At 47.1% G+C, this 16,678-nt stretch overlaps 1 protein-coding gene across 1 annotated transcript; it reads right to left on the bottom strand.

Moving 5' to 3' along the window:
• Positions 1–8,991: 8,991 nt before the first annotated feature.
• On the bottom strand, positions 8,992–15,371 carry Shisa2 (shisa family member 2). The gene is made up of 2 exons (NM_145463.5): positions 14,252–15,371; positions 8,992–11,017 (listed from the first exon to the last, which is right to left on the bottom strand). Exons 1-2 carry the CDS (start codon positions 14,583–14,585, stop codon positions 10,464–10,466), a joined length of 888 nt encoding a protein of 295 aa, NP_663438.1. The 5' UTR covers positions 14,586–15,371; the 3' UTR covers positions 8,992–10,463.
• Positions 15,372–16,678: the final 1,307 nt, after the last annotated feature.

Here is a 16,678-nt window from a genome sequence, read left to right as displayed (position 1 = left end):
AGGCAGGATTAGAGATCAGCCTGGGCTACACAGTGAGTTCTAGGCCAGCCTGGGCTACATAGGAAGACTCTGTCTCAAAGAACAAACAGAACAGATGTGGCCACCCTGTCATTCTCTCTGCATGCACATGCTTAAATTAACAAATGTAACAACAATGGGAAAGTCAAATATAATTTTTATAATTTTAAAATAAAGACCCCTCAAAATAAGAAAGTGTGCATCAGTTGGCTGTGTTGGTAATTCTATATTGGCTTCAAGACTGTTATCTATATCCATACAGGAGGGGAAATTAACTCAGGCGAGACTTAATAGAAGGTAACATGAAGGGTTTTCCACAGGTAGCAGTGGTACAGGCCAGGATTCCCACAGTGGACTATTAAGTATCCCTGAAAGAGAAAGACCAGTACTCCACACAATGTATGGTATCCTTCATTCCTGCTTTTTTTTCTTCTTCTTCTTCTCAGTACCCATGTCTATTGCTTCCCTTTCCACAAGCTTCACCAAACACCTAGTCTCAAACTATGTGTGTCCTGATTTGGTTTTGTTTTTTTTAAGCTACCCCTCCCCCTTCATCCCCAGACACCTAGGATGAGGGATTTTCTTTGGTGGGAAAAGGAGGGTATAGAAGCAACATAGAAGCAACATAAATCTAAGTGCTCAGAAGCTGCAGACCAATGCTGCAGGCGAGCAAACAGGGGAGAGACCAGCCCACCCTCGCCCAGCCTCACCTTAGGAACACTTCAACAGTCCCCAGGGACAGGAGACAAAGGAGCGATTCTTCTTCCACCCAGGCTGGCTCCTTTTCAGACGACAAGCTCCTGCTCTCCCTGCCTCTGAGATATCTCCTCTGCTCCCTCTCCCAGGCAGCAGACCAAGAAAAACAGCTCACAGGATTAGCCCCTAGGCCTTTCTTCTGACCTGGCTCAAGAAAGGAAGGAGACCTGTTTGTTTGAGAAATCGGGAACAAAGTGTCAGGTGGCTGTGATTTATGGCAGAAATAGGAAGAAGAAAGTTGAAATAGCATCACTACCCAAACAATCCTGCCCTGCAAAGCAGGGGTCAAGAGGGTTTATCCAAAGCCGGGAGCCCTCCCTGGTGGTACATGCCTGTGATCCCAGCACTCTGGGATGGGACGCTGAGGCAGGCCGAATCAGGAGTTGGAGGCCAGCCTGGGCCACAAGCCAGATCCTATCAAATAAAACAAATAAAAGCTTTGTACAGGTAAGACTTTCTGATTTCCCGTGTGAAGTCAGAAGGAGAAAAGCTAAAGAGGCCATGAGGTTGGACTGGGTCTAGCTGTGTTCCTGGAGGTAGCTTGGTATCTGCTTACAGGGCAAACAGCAAACACCAGTTTAAAGAAAGAAGGAAGAAACCTGCCTGGTCATGGAGTTTCTCTCCTTCCAGCAAGATCCCCACAGCATATCCCATAACTATGGACAATTATCCTATGGCAATTACAAAGATCCCTGTGCTGGTAAAGACTTGTCTGGTTTCCAGTCATAAACTCCATGTAAGGCCCGTGCTTCCTGCTCCCTCTCCCTTGCTAAGAATGGCCAAGAGCAGAGCAGTACCAGGACTCCTCCACCTGGGCCTCCCTCCCCAGAGCAAGGGTCAGCCACAGGGGAGAGACCCACATCCTACCTGTCCCTGACCCACAATGAGGATGTGTCTCTGACATCAGCAAAGCCGAGTTCACACACACACACACACACACACAGACACACACACACACACACCCCATCCCCTGTTACATCTGTTCTGAGAGTGCTCCAATACTATTTACCAAGGAGGGATTTTAATCTAGCCACACAGGGGAGAGCTGGCTGGTCCTCACTAAACTGGCTCCCAGTAGACAAGTGAGTGCTTCCCGTGATACATGAAGATTTTTGTTCCCTCTCTCTGGCAGTGTAGTGATTTTTCAGTGCTGTTAATCTCTGGTTGTTTACGTGACAACAGTGTGGTGTTATGAAGTCAGTCTCCCTCCTGGAAGGGAATCACGCCAAGGATGTCTTCTTGTCCATTGGTTTGATTGATCAGTAGCTTTGAGCAATCCTGTTAACTGGAGTATGTCTGCACAAACCCATTTCAAATAAACGTTTGGTTAAAGCAGAAGACTGGACCATGGTTTATTTTGGAATCCCCCTTTCACACCCATAAGCAGTTACTGTAACCACAGAGCCATGCCTCCTTCGTGAGAAAAGGTTCCAGTAGACCACCAGATTTTGATGTGACAGTCAAAGGAAAGAACTGTGTCTAGATCAATACCCTGAAACGCCCACCCACCCCAGGGTTCATCTCCATATCCCTGCAAACTGGGAGGGAGCTTTTCAAATTCTATCAGGAACAGCATCAACTCATGGCATGGCTATTTGATTCTTTCCTTCTTCCAGTGTAGGGATTAAATCCTGGACATTCTAGGCAGAAATAACAACTAGCCTAGCATTGTTGTTATTTCTCAGGTGCATGTTCCACAATCTATTCTGAAAACCCAGAGACCCTCCTGTATGCTGCCTGCCCTTATTTCCCTTTTGTTTGCAGTGCTGTGAGTCAAATGCAGAGCCTCTCACATGTTAGGCAAGCCTCCTAACACTCATCTATGGTCCTGGCATACAAATCCAAAACTTAAAACCTAATATGATGCCACAAGGCCAATTTGCACTGGGGCACTCAGTTGCAGATGTTTCTAACAAGAGATGCTCAGTCAGTGTCCTGGTTTCATTACTGTTGCTGTGATAAACTATCCCAACAAAAGCAACTTCAGGGAGAACAGAGTTTGTTTCCGTAATAATTCCAGGTTATTATTCCATCGTTGCGTGGAAGGCAATGCAAGAGCTTCAAATAGCTAATCATATCACATCCACAGTCAGGAAAAAAAGAGAAAGAAATGCAGACTTGCTTGTTTGTGCTCACTGTGATTTCTTCTCCGCACCGTCCAGGACCTAGGGAATGGTCCCACCCATAGTGGACGGGTTCCTCCATCAGTGGACTTAATTAAGATAATGCCTCACAGACATGTGCACAGCCCAACCCAATGTAGACAATCCCTCATCAAGACTCTTCCCAGGTGATTCTAGGGCCTGTCAGGTTGACAGTAGAAGCCAACCACCACAGTCAGTATTACCAAAGGAGGTTATTTATTATGTATACAGCATTCTGTCTGAATGTATGCCTACAGGCCAGAAGAACGCACCAGATCTCATTACAGATGGTTGTGGGCCACCACATGGCTGGGAATCAAACTCAGGACCTCTGGAAGAGCAGCCAGTACTCTTAACCTCTGAGCCATCTCTTTAGCCCACCAAAGAAGGTTAAAATCCTTCTCTTACAAAGTTGCCTGCACCAAACCCAGTCAGGCCAGCTCTTGGGTATTCATTCACTCATTAACAGTATGTCACACACATAAGCAAAATTGTTTAAATCTTGAAGACTGACCTCTAGCCTCCATTAGCTGCAATAAAGTGCTCTGGACGTGAGATTCCTGGCTGGTAGTTGTTTAAAGGGAAGGTGCCTCGGCTGAACTCAGAGCACTGCCTTCTCCAGAGCAAGTCTAGATGGCCTGTTTCTCAACCATTTCTGTAAGGTTTGTTATAGAATCACTCACAGAACTGAACGACGCTCATATTTTTCCCATCTAGTCTGAATCTTTTTAATGGGTTTTGACTTGAACTGTTCTAAGTTATTTGCAGAGAAATTGCTTTTGATTTCTCCCCAACTTTCCAAAAGTGTTTCTTCATACGTTATTTTCTGGTTACGTGGTTAAAAGCCTTTCTGCCTGGGCCAGAATGTGGCTCAGTAGTAGAACACTTGGTTAGTGTGGGTGAGACTCTGGGTTCCATCTCCAGACCCAGACAAAACCACACTAGCACGTGTGTGTGCACACATACACACACACACACACTCACAACCCTTGCCTTTATCTGCTGGCCAAATTTTAACTGTTGTTTCTCAAAGGCCCCAAGTATCAAAATGGCTGGCAGTATGGCAATCTGGCCCCTGAAGCCCCATCTGAGGGAACTGAGTGTCACGTTCTCCAAGAGGAGTTTCAAATGTCCTTGAAAATATAAAATGGATTAATATCCCATATGTCCATCAACAGTAGTATAGATAATTAGAAAAGAATTCTACAATGAAGTACTCCACCACAATTAAAAGACACAACAGTGGTAGAAGGAAAGGCAGGCAGACACAGAAGATTCCACACTGTATAATTTCATATATATGAGGCTCAACACCAGGTACAGCCCATGTTCCAAGGAAAAGAAGTTCTGACTTTCCCTGGGTGATGGTTTGTTGACCTAGACACTTAAAATTGTGTGCTTGCTGTATGTGAGTGTGATGAACTGGATAGAAAAGTTAGCTGTAGTGATTCAGTATCAGTCAAAATTAAACTGAACAATAAAATTAATTGTTCCAGAGTGTAACGTTATTGAGGAGAGGATATGTAGTTTGTGTGTGTGTGTGTGTGTGTGTGTGTGTGTGTGTGTGTATACGAGCATGTGTGTGGTGCTAGAGCACAATGCATGCCAGTTGAAGATTCCAACACCCAGCCCTGGCCAGCTCTCATTCTGATGTCCTGACTCTGGATCCATTCACGAGAAGCCTCCAGATGATCAGCCATGCCAGAAAGAGACCCAAGGATGAGAGAACCCTTGTGGGTTATAAAACCACAGTGTGAATAAACGAGGCTGCTCCACCAGATTCGGCACAGAGAAAGCACTGATCAGGGGACAGAGAGAGCCAGCTGAAAAGGCATTCAGGTTAGCCAGGCATAATGTTACTCTTGATTGGCTAAGTGGAAGAAAAATCAAGAATCCTGCCCCTAAGTTACCTCTAGGGTGCTTCCTCTGTTTGGTGTGTTTGTTTACATAAACATATGCATTTCTCTATATTGAACTGATTAAAAATATCTAAATAGGAGTTGGAGTGTGGATTTACAGTTGCAGCTGATTCATGCTACTTGGTGTCCTTTCATTCCTCAGAGGTGAGACTTACCAACCAGAGATGACAAAGCAGGCCATCATCAGAGACCACTGAGCATGCACTAGAAATGATTCTAAGTTGGTTTTGCCTGATTCTGTATGGGTCCAAGCAAGCTAAACCCTGCAGAATCCTGTGTAAGCTACCCACATAAACACAGTCCATTCTGCTGGAAACATCCTGAAATCAGTCTTCACACATACATACACACGTAGCAAATGTATATTATAGTTACAGATGACAATCAGTGGCTGCGTTTTCAGTTTCTTGAATCCAAACTAGGCCCGAAAGGTATGATTTTTCTAAATAACCTACATGTCAAGATGGCTGAGATTAAAATCCAAGGGATTTTTTTGTTTGTTTGTTTGTTTTAAAACAGTCTTAAAAGGTCACTGTTGTTTTTCACTTAGGTTTTTAGAAAATTAGTTTTTGGGGGCTAGAAAGATGGTTCTGCGGTAAAGAGCACCAACTGTTCTTCTAAAGGTCCTGAGTTCAATTCCCAGCAACCACATGGTGGCTCACAACCATCTATAATGGGATCTGACACCCTCTTCTGGTATATTTGAAGATAGCTACAGTGTATTGATATAAATAAAATAATTTTTTTAAAAAAAGAACATAACTTTTTAATTTCTTGTTCTAGACATTTCCGATTTGAGTCTAGGTCCCTTGATTCTGCTGGGTGTAAATGTTGAAGACATTGGGAAGACGCAGCTGTAGGAGATAAAAGGAGCTGAATCTTTAGCAAAACTTTACAGTGTTACAGCTGGAATTGGTGGTTCACAACTGTAATCCCTGCATGTGGGAAGCTGAAGTAGGAGGATCGCCAGACGTATGAGGCCTAGTTTGGGCTACACAGTGAGTTCCAGGCAGCCTGGGCTATATGGAAAACCTTGTCTCAAACCACTGAGACACTTTCACAGTGTGGAGCTTTTACATTCAACATCTTTAACATGAGTAGCTTCAGTTATTGGGAAGACAATTAATAGTTTCCAATTTAAAAAAGTATTTTAATGTTATTTCATTTATTTATTTTCATCTTACGTGCATTTGTGTTTTGAACACTTATTGTGCATCCATTATCTGTGTGAGGATGTCAGATCTTGGAGTTAAAGACAGTTGGGAGCTATGTGGGTGCTGGGATTTGAACCTGGTTCCTCTGGAAGAGCAGCAGTGCTCCTAATGGCTTAGCCATCTCTCCAGTCTCCAGTTTCCAATTTTTAACCCTGGAAGACACTCAAATCAAAGGAACATGCATGCTTCTTAATTAATAAAAAATTTTTTTGAGAAAGCAAAGACATGCCGGTTGATTTGTGTGGAGGGAGGAGGGACGTGGGCACTCTGGGGGCCATCTTCCTGTGCTGGCTCCAGTCCTCCCTATACATTAGGAACTTTTTTCAACCCTCGTGTTCTGGGACTGGCCCCTTAAGCACAAAAAGCCCGGTGAAATTCCATCCTTCTATGCTCCCCCAGTGGCCTTGTCCAGCCCTCTCTGTCCCTCCCCTTTCTCGGGCGTGCTCCAGAGTGTCCCTGTAGGTGCCCACTACATTTAAGTGTTTAAAGCTGCCAGAACCTGCTCCATTCGCTTCAGGTCTTCTGCTCATGACCTTCACCCTCACCACACTGGGCCGAGCGGCCATGATTGTTCTGTTACTCAAAAGGTAAGAGGAATAGGCACAAGCAGGACGTAGCTGGATTTTTTTTTTTTTAATTCCGGAAAGTTCAATGAACCATGAATGCAATCGCATAATTGTATTTATTCAGCAGTAGTTCAGTGAAGTCCTGTATGGCAGCCCATGCTTGGAGGCTTGCTTTTTGCCCAAATGACTAACAGGGAAGTCTGATTTCTATTGATTCTTCTGCCTCTCTATGGCCACCCACTTTCCAGATCCCAGCAGGATCTGATTCCAATGCCACACACAGAAGTCTGCCCTGGGTATTGCAGTAAGTAAGACACACCCACTTCAGGGACGCCATTCTGTCAGACCGGGCTAAGTTAACAGGAGTCACAATTCCAAAGCCCATTAACTGTATCCCTTGGCATCTAGGAAGCTCAAGCAACTGCAAACAAGTGTGTGGGTGGCACTTATCAGCTGGCTGAGCCACTTCAAGAAATCAGTATGTATTTATTTGTGTGCTGGAGGCCTGACACCGTATAAGGGGTCACTGTGCTGGTTCAAAGCGGGGTTGCCTGAGGCAAGAGAACCTCTGACTCGGAGTCCTCCTAGCCTCAGCCTTAAAGACCATTCCATCTCCCTCCCACAGTCCAGGGCATTTATGGGCTCCATTGTCATTCCAAACTTTGTTCTGATAGAATCATAGATCCTAATTTATAACAAAACAAGGACCATGTGGGTCACTGAGCTCTGGAAATGAAGATCTGCAGTCTTGAAAACGTGAACTGGGCCTGTGGGAAGCGGCTCAGAAATGGCGGGTAAGGAAGGAAGGCGCGTGCTGAGAAGACCTGTGAATGACATTTGCCTCCTCAGGCTGGCCACCCTGGATGCTAATGTCAGTATTTTTGGGTGCTGGGGATGAAAGTCGAGGTCTTCCAGGAGGTAGGCAAGTGAGGCATTAAGTAAGGAACATGCTCTGGCCTGATATTGAAACATTGTAACCCTTCCCCTGCAGCAGCAATGGTGGATGTGGCATTTCCACTCATGTTTTGATTTGCTTTCCTTGAGGTCAAGATCTCACTCTGTAGTCTACAGGAACCTCAAACTGTCCTGCTGTAAGACTCCTAAGTGCTGGGATGACAGCGATGGGCCACCAGGCCCAGATCAAATTTGTTTGTGCGGAAGTCATTCTGAACCAGGCTGACCTTGAACTCACGGCCATCCCCCTACCACCGCTTCCAAAGTGCTGAGATTACAAATGTGAGCCACCATGCTCAGCTCACACTTTTCAACACAGGAGCCGGTTAGTTTTTTCTTCCTTGAAGAGATCACCTGAAATCTGGAGGCTCCCCAGCTCTCCACATGAGTCAAAGCTATCAGCTTAAACACTGGAGAAAATGTGACTATTTTTCCATCAGTAAATGACCCCACTTTTTAGACAGACTGTAAGATGTTTCAAATGAGTGCAAATTACACCACAGAAGTTCAAATTTTTTAAATTCCCAAAAGAGCAAGAAAGGCATGCTGGAACTAGGTATTTGTACTTCCACGTTGCTAGCTAGCTCCCAAAATCTAAAAGCTCTACAATTGCTTCTAGTGATGTCATCCTCGGAAAGGCTCAGGAGCATCATTGGATGAGACCTCCCATTTCATTTACTAGAACTTAGTTTTCACCACACAGAAAAGGGAAGAAATCAAATGATCTCCCCTAAGCGCCATCCACCGCTTCAGAAATGCAGAGGCCAACCTGCATCAAGCAAGGTCCTGGTGTCAGATAAAGAACTGGCTGACCACAGCTCCCTGGCTTGTCGCCTGGCTTTGTATAGCTAGTGCTCAAGCTGGATTTTACCCTTTGAGATGGTTGTGGGGGAAGCGATGGGGTAAAAACTATTTTGTGACATTGAAATTTCATGGAATTCAGATCTCAGTATTTATAAATCAGGTTTGGGGATGGCAAAATGGCTCAGTGCGTAAAGGTGCTTGTTGCTAAGCCTAATATAACAGAGTTTGATTCTTGGGACTCACATGGTGGAAGGAGAGAACAGACTCCCACAAGTCCTCTGGCCCCTACAGATGTGCCATTTTACACATGTGCCTACACACACACACACACACACACACACACACACACAGCCTTACTCAAGTGTTTGTGAAGTACCAACTGTGGTTGTGTGGTTGTTTTGGGTCAGTTGATCAGCTCCTAAGCATTACCGTGAGAAAAGAAGATTCCCAAAGGAAAAAAAACCCTGCTTTTGAGTGTCAAGTTTTGCCACAGATATGCCTGTCCTTCCCTGGTACCAGGTATTGTGTAAGCAAGGCTCATGGCCCCAGAAACAGCAGTTATGATTCTGTGTTCTATTAACAATGACTAATCACAAAATAAGCATTCCCCGAAGAATTCACACCATAAAATATTTATTAAAAATTTAAAATGATTTTCTCCTGCTTTGGTTATTAAAATCTTTGATTCTTATCTGTTGGTACCAATTGCCATTGATAATGTAACATTATCGCTGTCATCATGAGATGAGAAACAGATGACAGAAGGCAAGAAGAAGACGCTGTGGGTAGGATGGTATAAAACACCAAACTTCACAGTTATTTAACAAATTTTGGCTTTGCTAGCAGTTGAAAATTCACTTACAATGTATTTAAACTTTTTCCATAAGTAACCAATGTACAAATTCAGTTGAATTTGATAAATTAAAACCTTGGCAGTGAACACAGAGCTTGTTGAAGGCTGAGGAGAAAAGGGATGCCATGTCTCCCTGGGGAGCTTTTCTCTGGATTTCATAGCTCCTGCTGCTGGAAAAATAAACCATCTGATAACAAGAGCATAAAAAAGCCTTCTGATTTGCAAAGTGGTTCACGTTTGAGGTTTAAGTGCCACCTCATGTCCCAGTGACAGCGGACAACCTATCTGAGCATCTCCTCAGTACAGTTGTTTTTTTACTGATCTTCATCGGCCCATTGATAATTTCCTGCCCTTGGGACTATTTAGACAAGGGGATCCCAAAACTGGGCAGAACAAATGAACCACCAGGCTGTATCATGAGGCAAAGTTGAAAGTAACTTGGAGAGCAGCAGATGACAGCTCATGTTTTCAATGGAAAACAAACAAACAAACAAACAAAACAAAAACCACATCCAATTGCTTCTTCTGTAGAGCCAGGAAATAAAAAGACACCATCAAAAGGAGAGGAATGGCTTCAATGCCACTCCACCCCCAGAATGTTGAATGTCTTCCTTAGAAATGGACATTTTCTTTCAATTTCTGTACTGTAGAAAAATCACTTAAGATCTCTACACATGGTTATCAACAAAAGCACATAATAGCCTCCCCTCCCCCAAAAGCATAAAAATAGACAGACTATATCTTTTACAATGAAATTAAGACATGCCTCTGATGATTGAGGCTCATGACTAGGGTCGGAGTTCAAGATCGCTTCTTTTCATAATAATTATATAATTTACATCTCCTTTCAGCCTTGAACACTGATTTTAAAAAAGCCCAGGTAAAGGGGCGGTAATGGGCATTCTCCTGTGCCCGCCGCTGAAACAGAAAGGAATAAAGACATCCTTCAACCCCTGACTCTGGCAGCCACACCTCAAGGGCACTTAAGGGGCTCAAGCTTTTGTCACACGCTTGAGGACACAGGTGGCAACTCCAGGGGCTGTGGCTTTCAATTTTGCATCTGGAGACACACACAGACACGCTGCTGTGGAGATGTCCCCTTATAGGTTAGAGGTGAATGACGTCATCCGGAAGCGCATCGGCGGGTACACCACCAACTTGAGCAGACTTGTGGTGCAAGAATCAGGCCCCATGTTGTTCAGTCTCGTAAAGGAGTCTAATCTGTGCCGTGCAGGCTATACAGTCACTGCAGGGAACATCTTCTGCTCACTGTTAGTGTGAGCAAAGGGGGGCTGCACTGGTCTGTAGCCAGGCTGCAGGCCATCCATGAACGGAGGCACTGGCGTCATGGGCACAGAGTCATGCTGTACGGCATAGCCTACATATGGAGTATGCAGGTACTGCCCTTGGTGGGGTACGATCTGGGTGGCCTGCTGACAGTTGAGTACTGAGAAATTTGTGGGCATGTTGACATACACATTGTTCATGGTTCCCTCGGGCAAGCAGCAATTGGTCTGTGATCTCGTCGGGGGAGCCCGGGCCCCCGAGTTCGCACTGGAACTGGAGCTGGCAGCGGTGCTGGACTGACGAGAGGATGAGCCCCTGGAAGTGCTGGCACTGGGAATCATGGGGATGGTCTCCATCAGGCGGTTGGCCCCTGGGGCTCTGCTCTGCTGGGGATCCTGCTTTGGACGTAGACATCGGCAACAGCATGCGGCAACGAGAGACCCGAGGATGATGAAGGCAACGAACACTGAGCCAACGATGAGGAACGGCACGTAGATGGGGACTGCAGAGAGAACACAGCATTAGGTTTCCCATCAGAATCCCTGGACACGGCGACCAGCAAAGGCCGGGCCAGCTCCGTCAGGCCAGAAGTGCCCAAGGTGCATCTTCCGTGCCCGAGTGCTTTGGAACGCTGCCAAGGCTCACAGGTATGGCAAGGCCCCTGGAAGCTAAACGTCATAATCCCACTTAGAGTCCCCTAATACAATACCAGAGGCTCATGTCCAAGCTGTCACAGTACAGGCTAGATCTAGGTGATCCTACAATAACTGAATGGCCTAAAGAAATGTAAGTCTTCCCTAGCAGGGCACCGGCTCTAAATATGAATGACTTTACACATTCCTTGGCTTCTTCTTGCCAGGATTTTAAACAAGTTTCTTTTCTTACAGGCAGAAAAAAAAAAAAAACCATAAAAAACAAATAACTTAGGTAAGACTCTGAACCTTTGTCATTTCCAAATAAGAAATAAGACGTGGAAGGGGAAAAACAATCAAAAGACAAACAATGGGCCAGGGTGACAGCTCAGCAGAAAAAGGCTCCTGCCACCAAGCATAATAATGAACGGAGTTCAATCTTCAGAACCCAGACGGAGGACAGAGAACATCTCCAAGTTGTCTTCTGACCTCCACAGACACGCCACAGCACACGCTGTGCACACACACACAAAATGGATAAAAGTTAAAAAAAATATATAGTAGTAAAAAAAGTGCACAGATCTAAAACAAACAAACAAACAAACATACAAAAAACAAAACAAAACAAAAAACCATGCTTAATAAAAGTGCATAACACAAAAGTTGTTACCAGAGGCTGAGGGTGAGTGGGGGAAAAGGAAGGCTGGCAAGAGCCGGTGGGTATTAAGTTATTCTGAAAAATAAAACCATAAAATAACAATAAAGGGTTGTGAGTAAAACTAGCAGAGTAATGAACTTCACTTTAAAGTTATTTTCTTTAAAACAAAAAAACAAAACAAAACAAAAAAAAAACCTTTCAGGAACTTTGCATGGTGTGACTCTCAGCTTTAACCTTTGGAAAGCCAGAAACAAGAAAATTGTCTTGGAGTTCAAGGCCAGTCTAGACTACATAGTGAGCTACTGGGCCAGCCTAGGCTATAAAGTGAGACTTTATATATTATATATAATTATATATTATCTTTTAAAAATAAATAACAGAATTGTTTAAATCATGGGAGCCATAGGCAAGGCAGGAACGCGGGGCAGCATGCTCAGGACCTAAGCAGACAGGAGGAGCCTGCAGGAAGCCTCTGGACCACTTCTGTGGAAGTCTCCCTACAGTCAAGAAACTGCTGCATTTTCTGGTGAGTTCCCAACTAGGTTTCTTTTTCAGCAGGTGTGGGAGTGGGTGTGAGGTGTGGGGAACTGACCTGGACAGAGTCCTCCCAGATGCTAAGGAACCATGTCACCACTGAGCCAAGCCCAGCCCTCCCTAAGGACTCCATCTGAACAGGGGTTCATGGGTCTCACCAGTCTTGGTGAGGCACAGTTGCCAGCATTTCCGATGGGGCAACACGGAGCCCAGACCTCAAAGGTCAGATCTGCGAATGGCTTTTGCAGACTCTATCCTGGGAGTAGGCGTCCCCATTCACATAGCACACAGAATCACAGAGAAATAAACTGCTGAGCAGAGCCACTTCTGTACTCAGGGTCCGTTCCGCAGACCAGAAGGCTTGCTGCCATCTGCAGCCCAGCTGGCTCCCACAGCTGTACCATTCTCATTACACCAGCACTGGAGGCCCCGTCCAAGCAGTGAGAGCCAAGCCCTTTCCTACACACAGTAAAAATATCTCATTCCCTAAATTAAGATACCAGCTCCCTCATGTTATAAATGGCAAACAAACAAACAAACAAACAAACAAAAACCCACAGAGAAGTTTTACCTCCAATATGATAGCAAAATCCAGCTGAAATCAGTCTCAGCCCACATAATGAGTTTGGGGGAGAAATAACTGTTCTCTTTCCAGGATTCTTAATTGGAAGTGTAAATAACTACACAGGGGTAAAGAATGCAGTGCTACCACAAGCCCCCGCAGGCTTAATTGGGCAATTCGTCCTTCATTGCAGAAGGGCTGTGAGAGAACCGGGAGACTTAAAGATTTAGGAGTGGAGTGAAGGGCAGCCATGGCCAGCATCCACAGTGTGAGAAGGCCGCTGCCTCCAGCCTTAGCCAACTCCATCCCGACTTTTAGAAGTTATTAACAAGCCCAATTGAACAGACACCTTATTGTAGCCATTTGGCTCTTTTCTCTAGGCTTTGTTCCCAGACCACACACTCCGCAAACTGAGCTGCAGTTCAGATGGTGCCTTCTCCAGAACGACCCTCAGTTCTCCTCCTTTCAGACTGAAGTCAGTGCAACAGCAGCAGGAAGAGCAAACTAAGAAAACGCTTAACTGCACTGCAAAGAGCTGCTGGGCTGGAGACTGCTCTATAAAGCAGAAACCACCTGTGCCAAAGCGCAGGCAGCTCCAAACCTATGTATGTGCCTGTAGCACTCATTCACACACACACACACACACACACACACACACACACACACACACACACACACGCACAGAGAGAGACTCAATTTGGCAGCCTCTCCTTAAGGAAATGCCATCTACTAAATTATTTGACAGGCTTACTTTCAAAATCTGGCTTTGTCTATTAAGAAATAGTCAAAAGTCTCAATGAGCAAAGTTGGGCTCCGTTCCAGTGGCACGTCTATCAAGTCAGCCTAAGGAGGCCAATCCAGATTCCCAGAGGCCTAGGTGGTCACAGGGAGCTGTGCACTGGCTCCTGCGGGAGAGAAGGGATCCCTGAGATGTGAAAAGGTGCGTCACCCACGGGAAGTCGTCTGCTGTCCCCCAGAACTGCCCTCCGTCTGAGGACCCTTGGAGGAGAACCCTGGACAAGCCTTCTCCAGAGGGGTGCACCCTTGTCATTTTCTTGACTATTCCCAAGATTAAGCCCAGTGGAAATGGGACGAAGGGAAAGGAAGGCACGGACCATGAACAGAAGCAACGTGTTTTTTCTCGAGGTTTTTTGCCCCACTTCATACAAAGTTAATGAGTAGGGGAAACAAAACAAAACAAAAACAAAAACAACCCCCAAACAAAAACAAAAAACTCAGGTTTCTGCTCCCCGGCCCTTTCCTAAAATCTCCAGGCTTCCTGGTCCTTCTTGCCCAGGCAAAGCAACCGCCCTCCCGCTCCCTCTTTGCACCTGGCTGCTGCTCGCCTACCTGCCGAGCTGTCTGGGCCTTCTCGGTCTGTCCGGCCAGGCTCCCCTACGCCCTGCTGGCGGTCGTTGTCGCAGCCGCCCTGGTCTAGGCGCGCCTCGGCGCTGGAGCAGCAGTAGCGCAGCGCGCAGCTGCCGCAGCAGATGGTGGCGTCGCCGCCGTCGAAGCGCTCGGGGCACTGGAAGCCGATGCGCCAGACGCCCTGCGCGTCCAGCCAGCCGTGGCAGTACTCGCCGCTGGCCCGCGCCCCCGCCGCCAGCAGCGCGGCCAGCAGCAGCTGCAGCAGCGACGCGCGGTGCCTGGAAGAGGTGGAAGGTGAGCAGCGTCCGCCCCACATGGCACTGCCCTGGGCACCGGTGATGTCTCTAGAGGTCACAGATCTCCCCCAAGAAGTTATGGTTCGGCGATCCCTGGGGCTTTCCGTGAGGAACACTCCCCTCTGAGGCGAAGCCCAGGCTGCAGAGCCAGGGTCTAAGTCATCCCTCCTTGCGAGTGACCACGTCCCTGCTAGGTTCGGCCTTCACAGGGGCATCACAGAAGAAACGTTTCTGAAAGCTTGGCTTGTGATCCGACCTTCTTTGGGCATCCTCGAGGGGACGCCTCGCTGCCGACCAGGAGCCAGGCCGCGGCTGGAGCGTTTCAGCATCAGAGTCCGGAGCTGGTGGCTGCTTTCCCCCTCTATTCACTTCCCCTGCGAGAAGCAGCGAAGGAGGCGGGCAGTGCGCGCAGTGCTCCCGGCGGCAAGTGCAGCAGCGGCCGGCTGCGCTCTGCCTCCGCCACTCTGTGCTCGGTCCTCATGGCTCCGGCCACCGCTCGGGACGCTGCGAGTGCCCGCACCTCCCCTGCAGTCCCGGAGCCCGCCCGGCTGGCGGCGGCCGCGCGGCTGCTGTTGGGCGCCGGGCCAGCGGGCTGCCCTCCCCGGCTCCTACTGCAGCCCGCGTCTGGTCTCCTTTCTCCCTGTCGCTGGTGCGCCCCCGGCAGTGCGCTCCGGTGGGAGCCGCCCACGGAAGTTTCAGTCCCTCGGGCTATGGGAGCAGAGGAGCGCGCGGACACCCCACGCTCGCCTGGCAAGGCTGCGAGCCAGCTCCGACTGCCCGGCTGCGCACCGCGCTCCTCACTTAAAGAGGGGCTGGAGGCTCCCCTGCGCGCATGCGTGCCGAGAGGGCTTTCCCTCCGCCAGGGGACACTCGTAGCCCTTCACTTTCCTTCACCAAAGGTGTGGCAGTGGCCAGGCAGCGGTGCGGGTGAACAGAACAGACAAGTGGGAAAACACGTTTTAAGTCAGCCACGCCTTGGAAGCCAGTTAAAACAAGGATAGCAGAAGTAAGTTTAGTGCGGATCTTCGACGTCCAACATTCCGAGTTACTCTGACAACTCTCCAAAGAATAATTCTTACTTTCCATGTTACAGAGGACTCAGTCATCACTCAGATAGACTTGTCTTGCTCAGCTTTCAACCTCCAGGCCCAGGACGAACACAAACCCTATCTGAGCTGTGGTGCCTGGCCTCCCGGTGCCATGGCACTGCACAGTAAAGAGGTCAGCAAGAAAGTCAATAGGGTCACTGACTAAATTAACTATATTATTTTATTAGTTTTCTTTTCCCCTCCCTAATTTGGTGTGGTGATTGTTGGCGTCCGGCAGAAAGGTGCCTCCGTGTGACACTTGACCTCCTTGGCTTAGACAGCTGCAGCCAGGAAGAAGGCAAGGGTTCAGACGCCAGACATTCTGAGAAGAAACGAATAGCTTCACTCTTGAAGCAGCTGAGCAGGTGCTGATGCTATTAAAGTAACGATGAGTATTTTTAAAGGACCTACTGCGTCTTTCTCAGCTGGAGTCATTCCATGTGAATGCTAAACCCAGCCCCTGAAGGAGGAACCATCACGTGTTTCCGGGCTGTTTCTTTGTGTATCTAATGGAGAACTGGCTGTAACAAGAATACAAGGCAATTTTGTCCATAGCAAAGACATTTTTGAGTTAAACCACTGTAGGGCTCTTAGTGCAACCCTTACCTAAAACATTGAGAATTAAGCCTTCCACTCATCCCAGAAAATATTCACAGAGAAAACTCTTCCTTCTGTGCCTGTGCCCAACAAAACACCTTATTCTTGTCATTTAAGGGACCCTTGCACGGAACCCCAGAGCGTGGCCTGGGAAGGAAATGCTTTACCACAGAGCTCCACTCCAGTCTTGAAAAGACATATTTTAAATGCGCCAAACATCAACCCCTATAAGCTAAGAAATGAACAAAACTCCAACATTGAAGAAGCATTCATTTCATAAGCACATTCCGAATCGAGTTCTGGGGATTCACCTTGGCTCCTCGAACCGTTTCCCTCAAGCAGGGTGGTCTCCAACCCACAAACTAACTAGGCCCAACCCTGATTAGCATCAGAGATCAGATGGGTGTGGTCACAAACTCAAGCAGACT

This window comes from Mus musculus, chromosome 14 (assembly GCF_000001635.26).
Source record: "Mus musculus strain C57BL/6J chromosome 14, GRCm38.p6 C57BL/6J".
Taxonomy (NCBI): domain Eukaryota; kingdom Metazoa; phylum Chordata; class Mammalia; order Rodentia; family Muridae; genus Mus; species Mus musculus.
The sequence above is the reverse complement of the archived record's forward strand: the minus strand, read 5'-3'. Positions and strand labels throughout refer to the sequence as shown.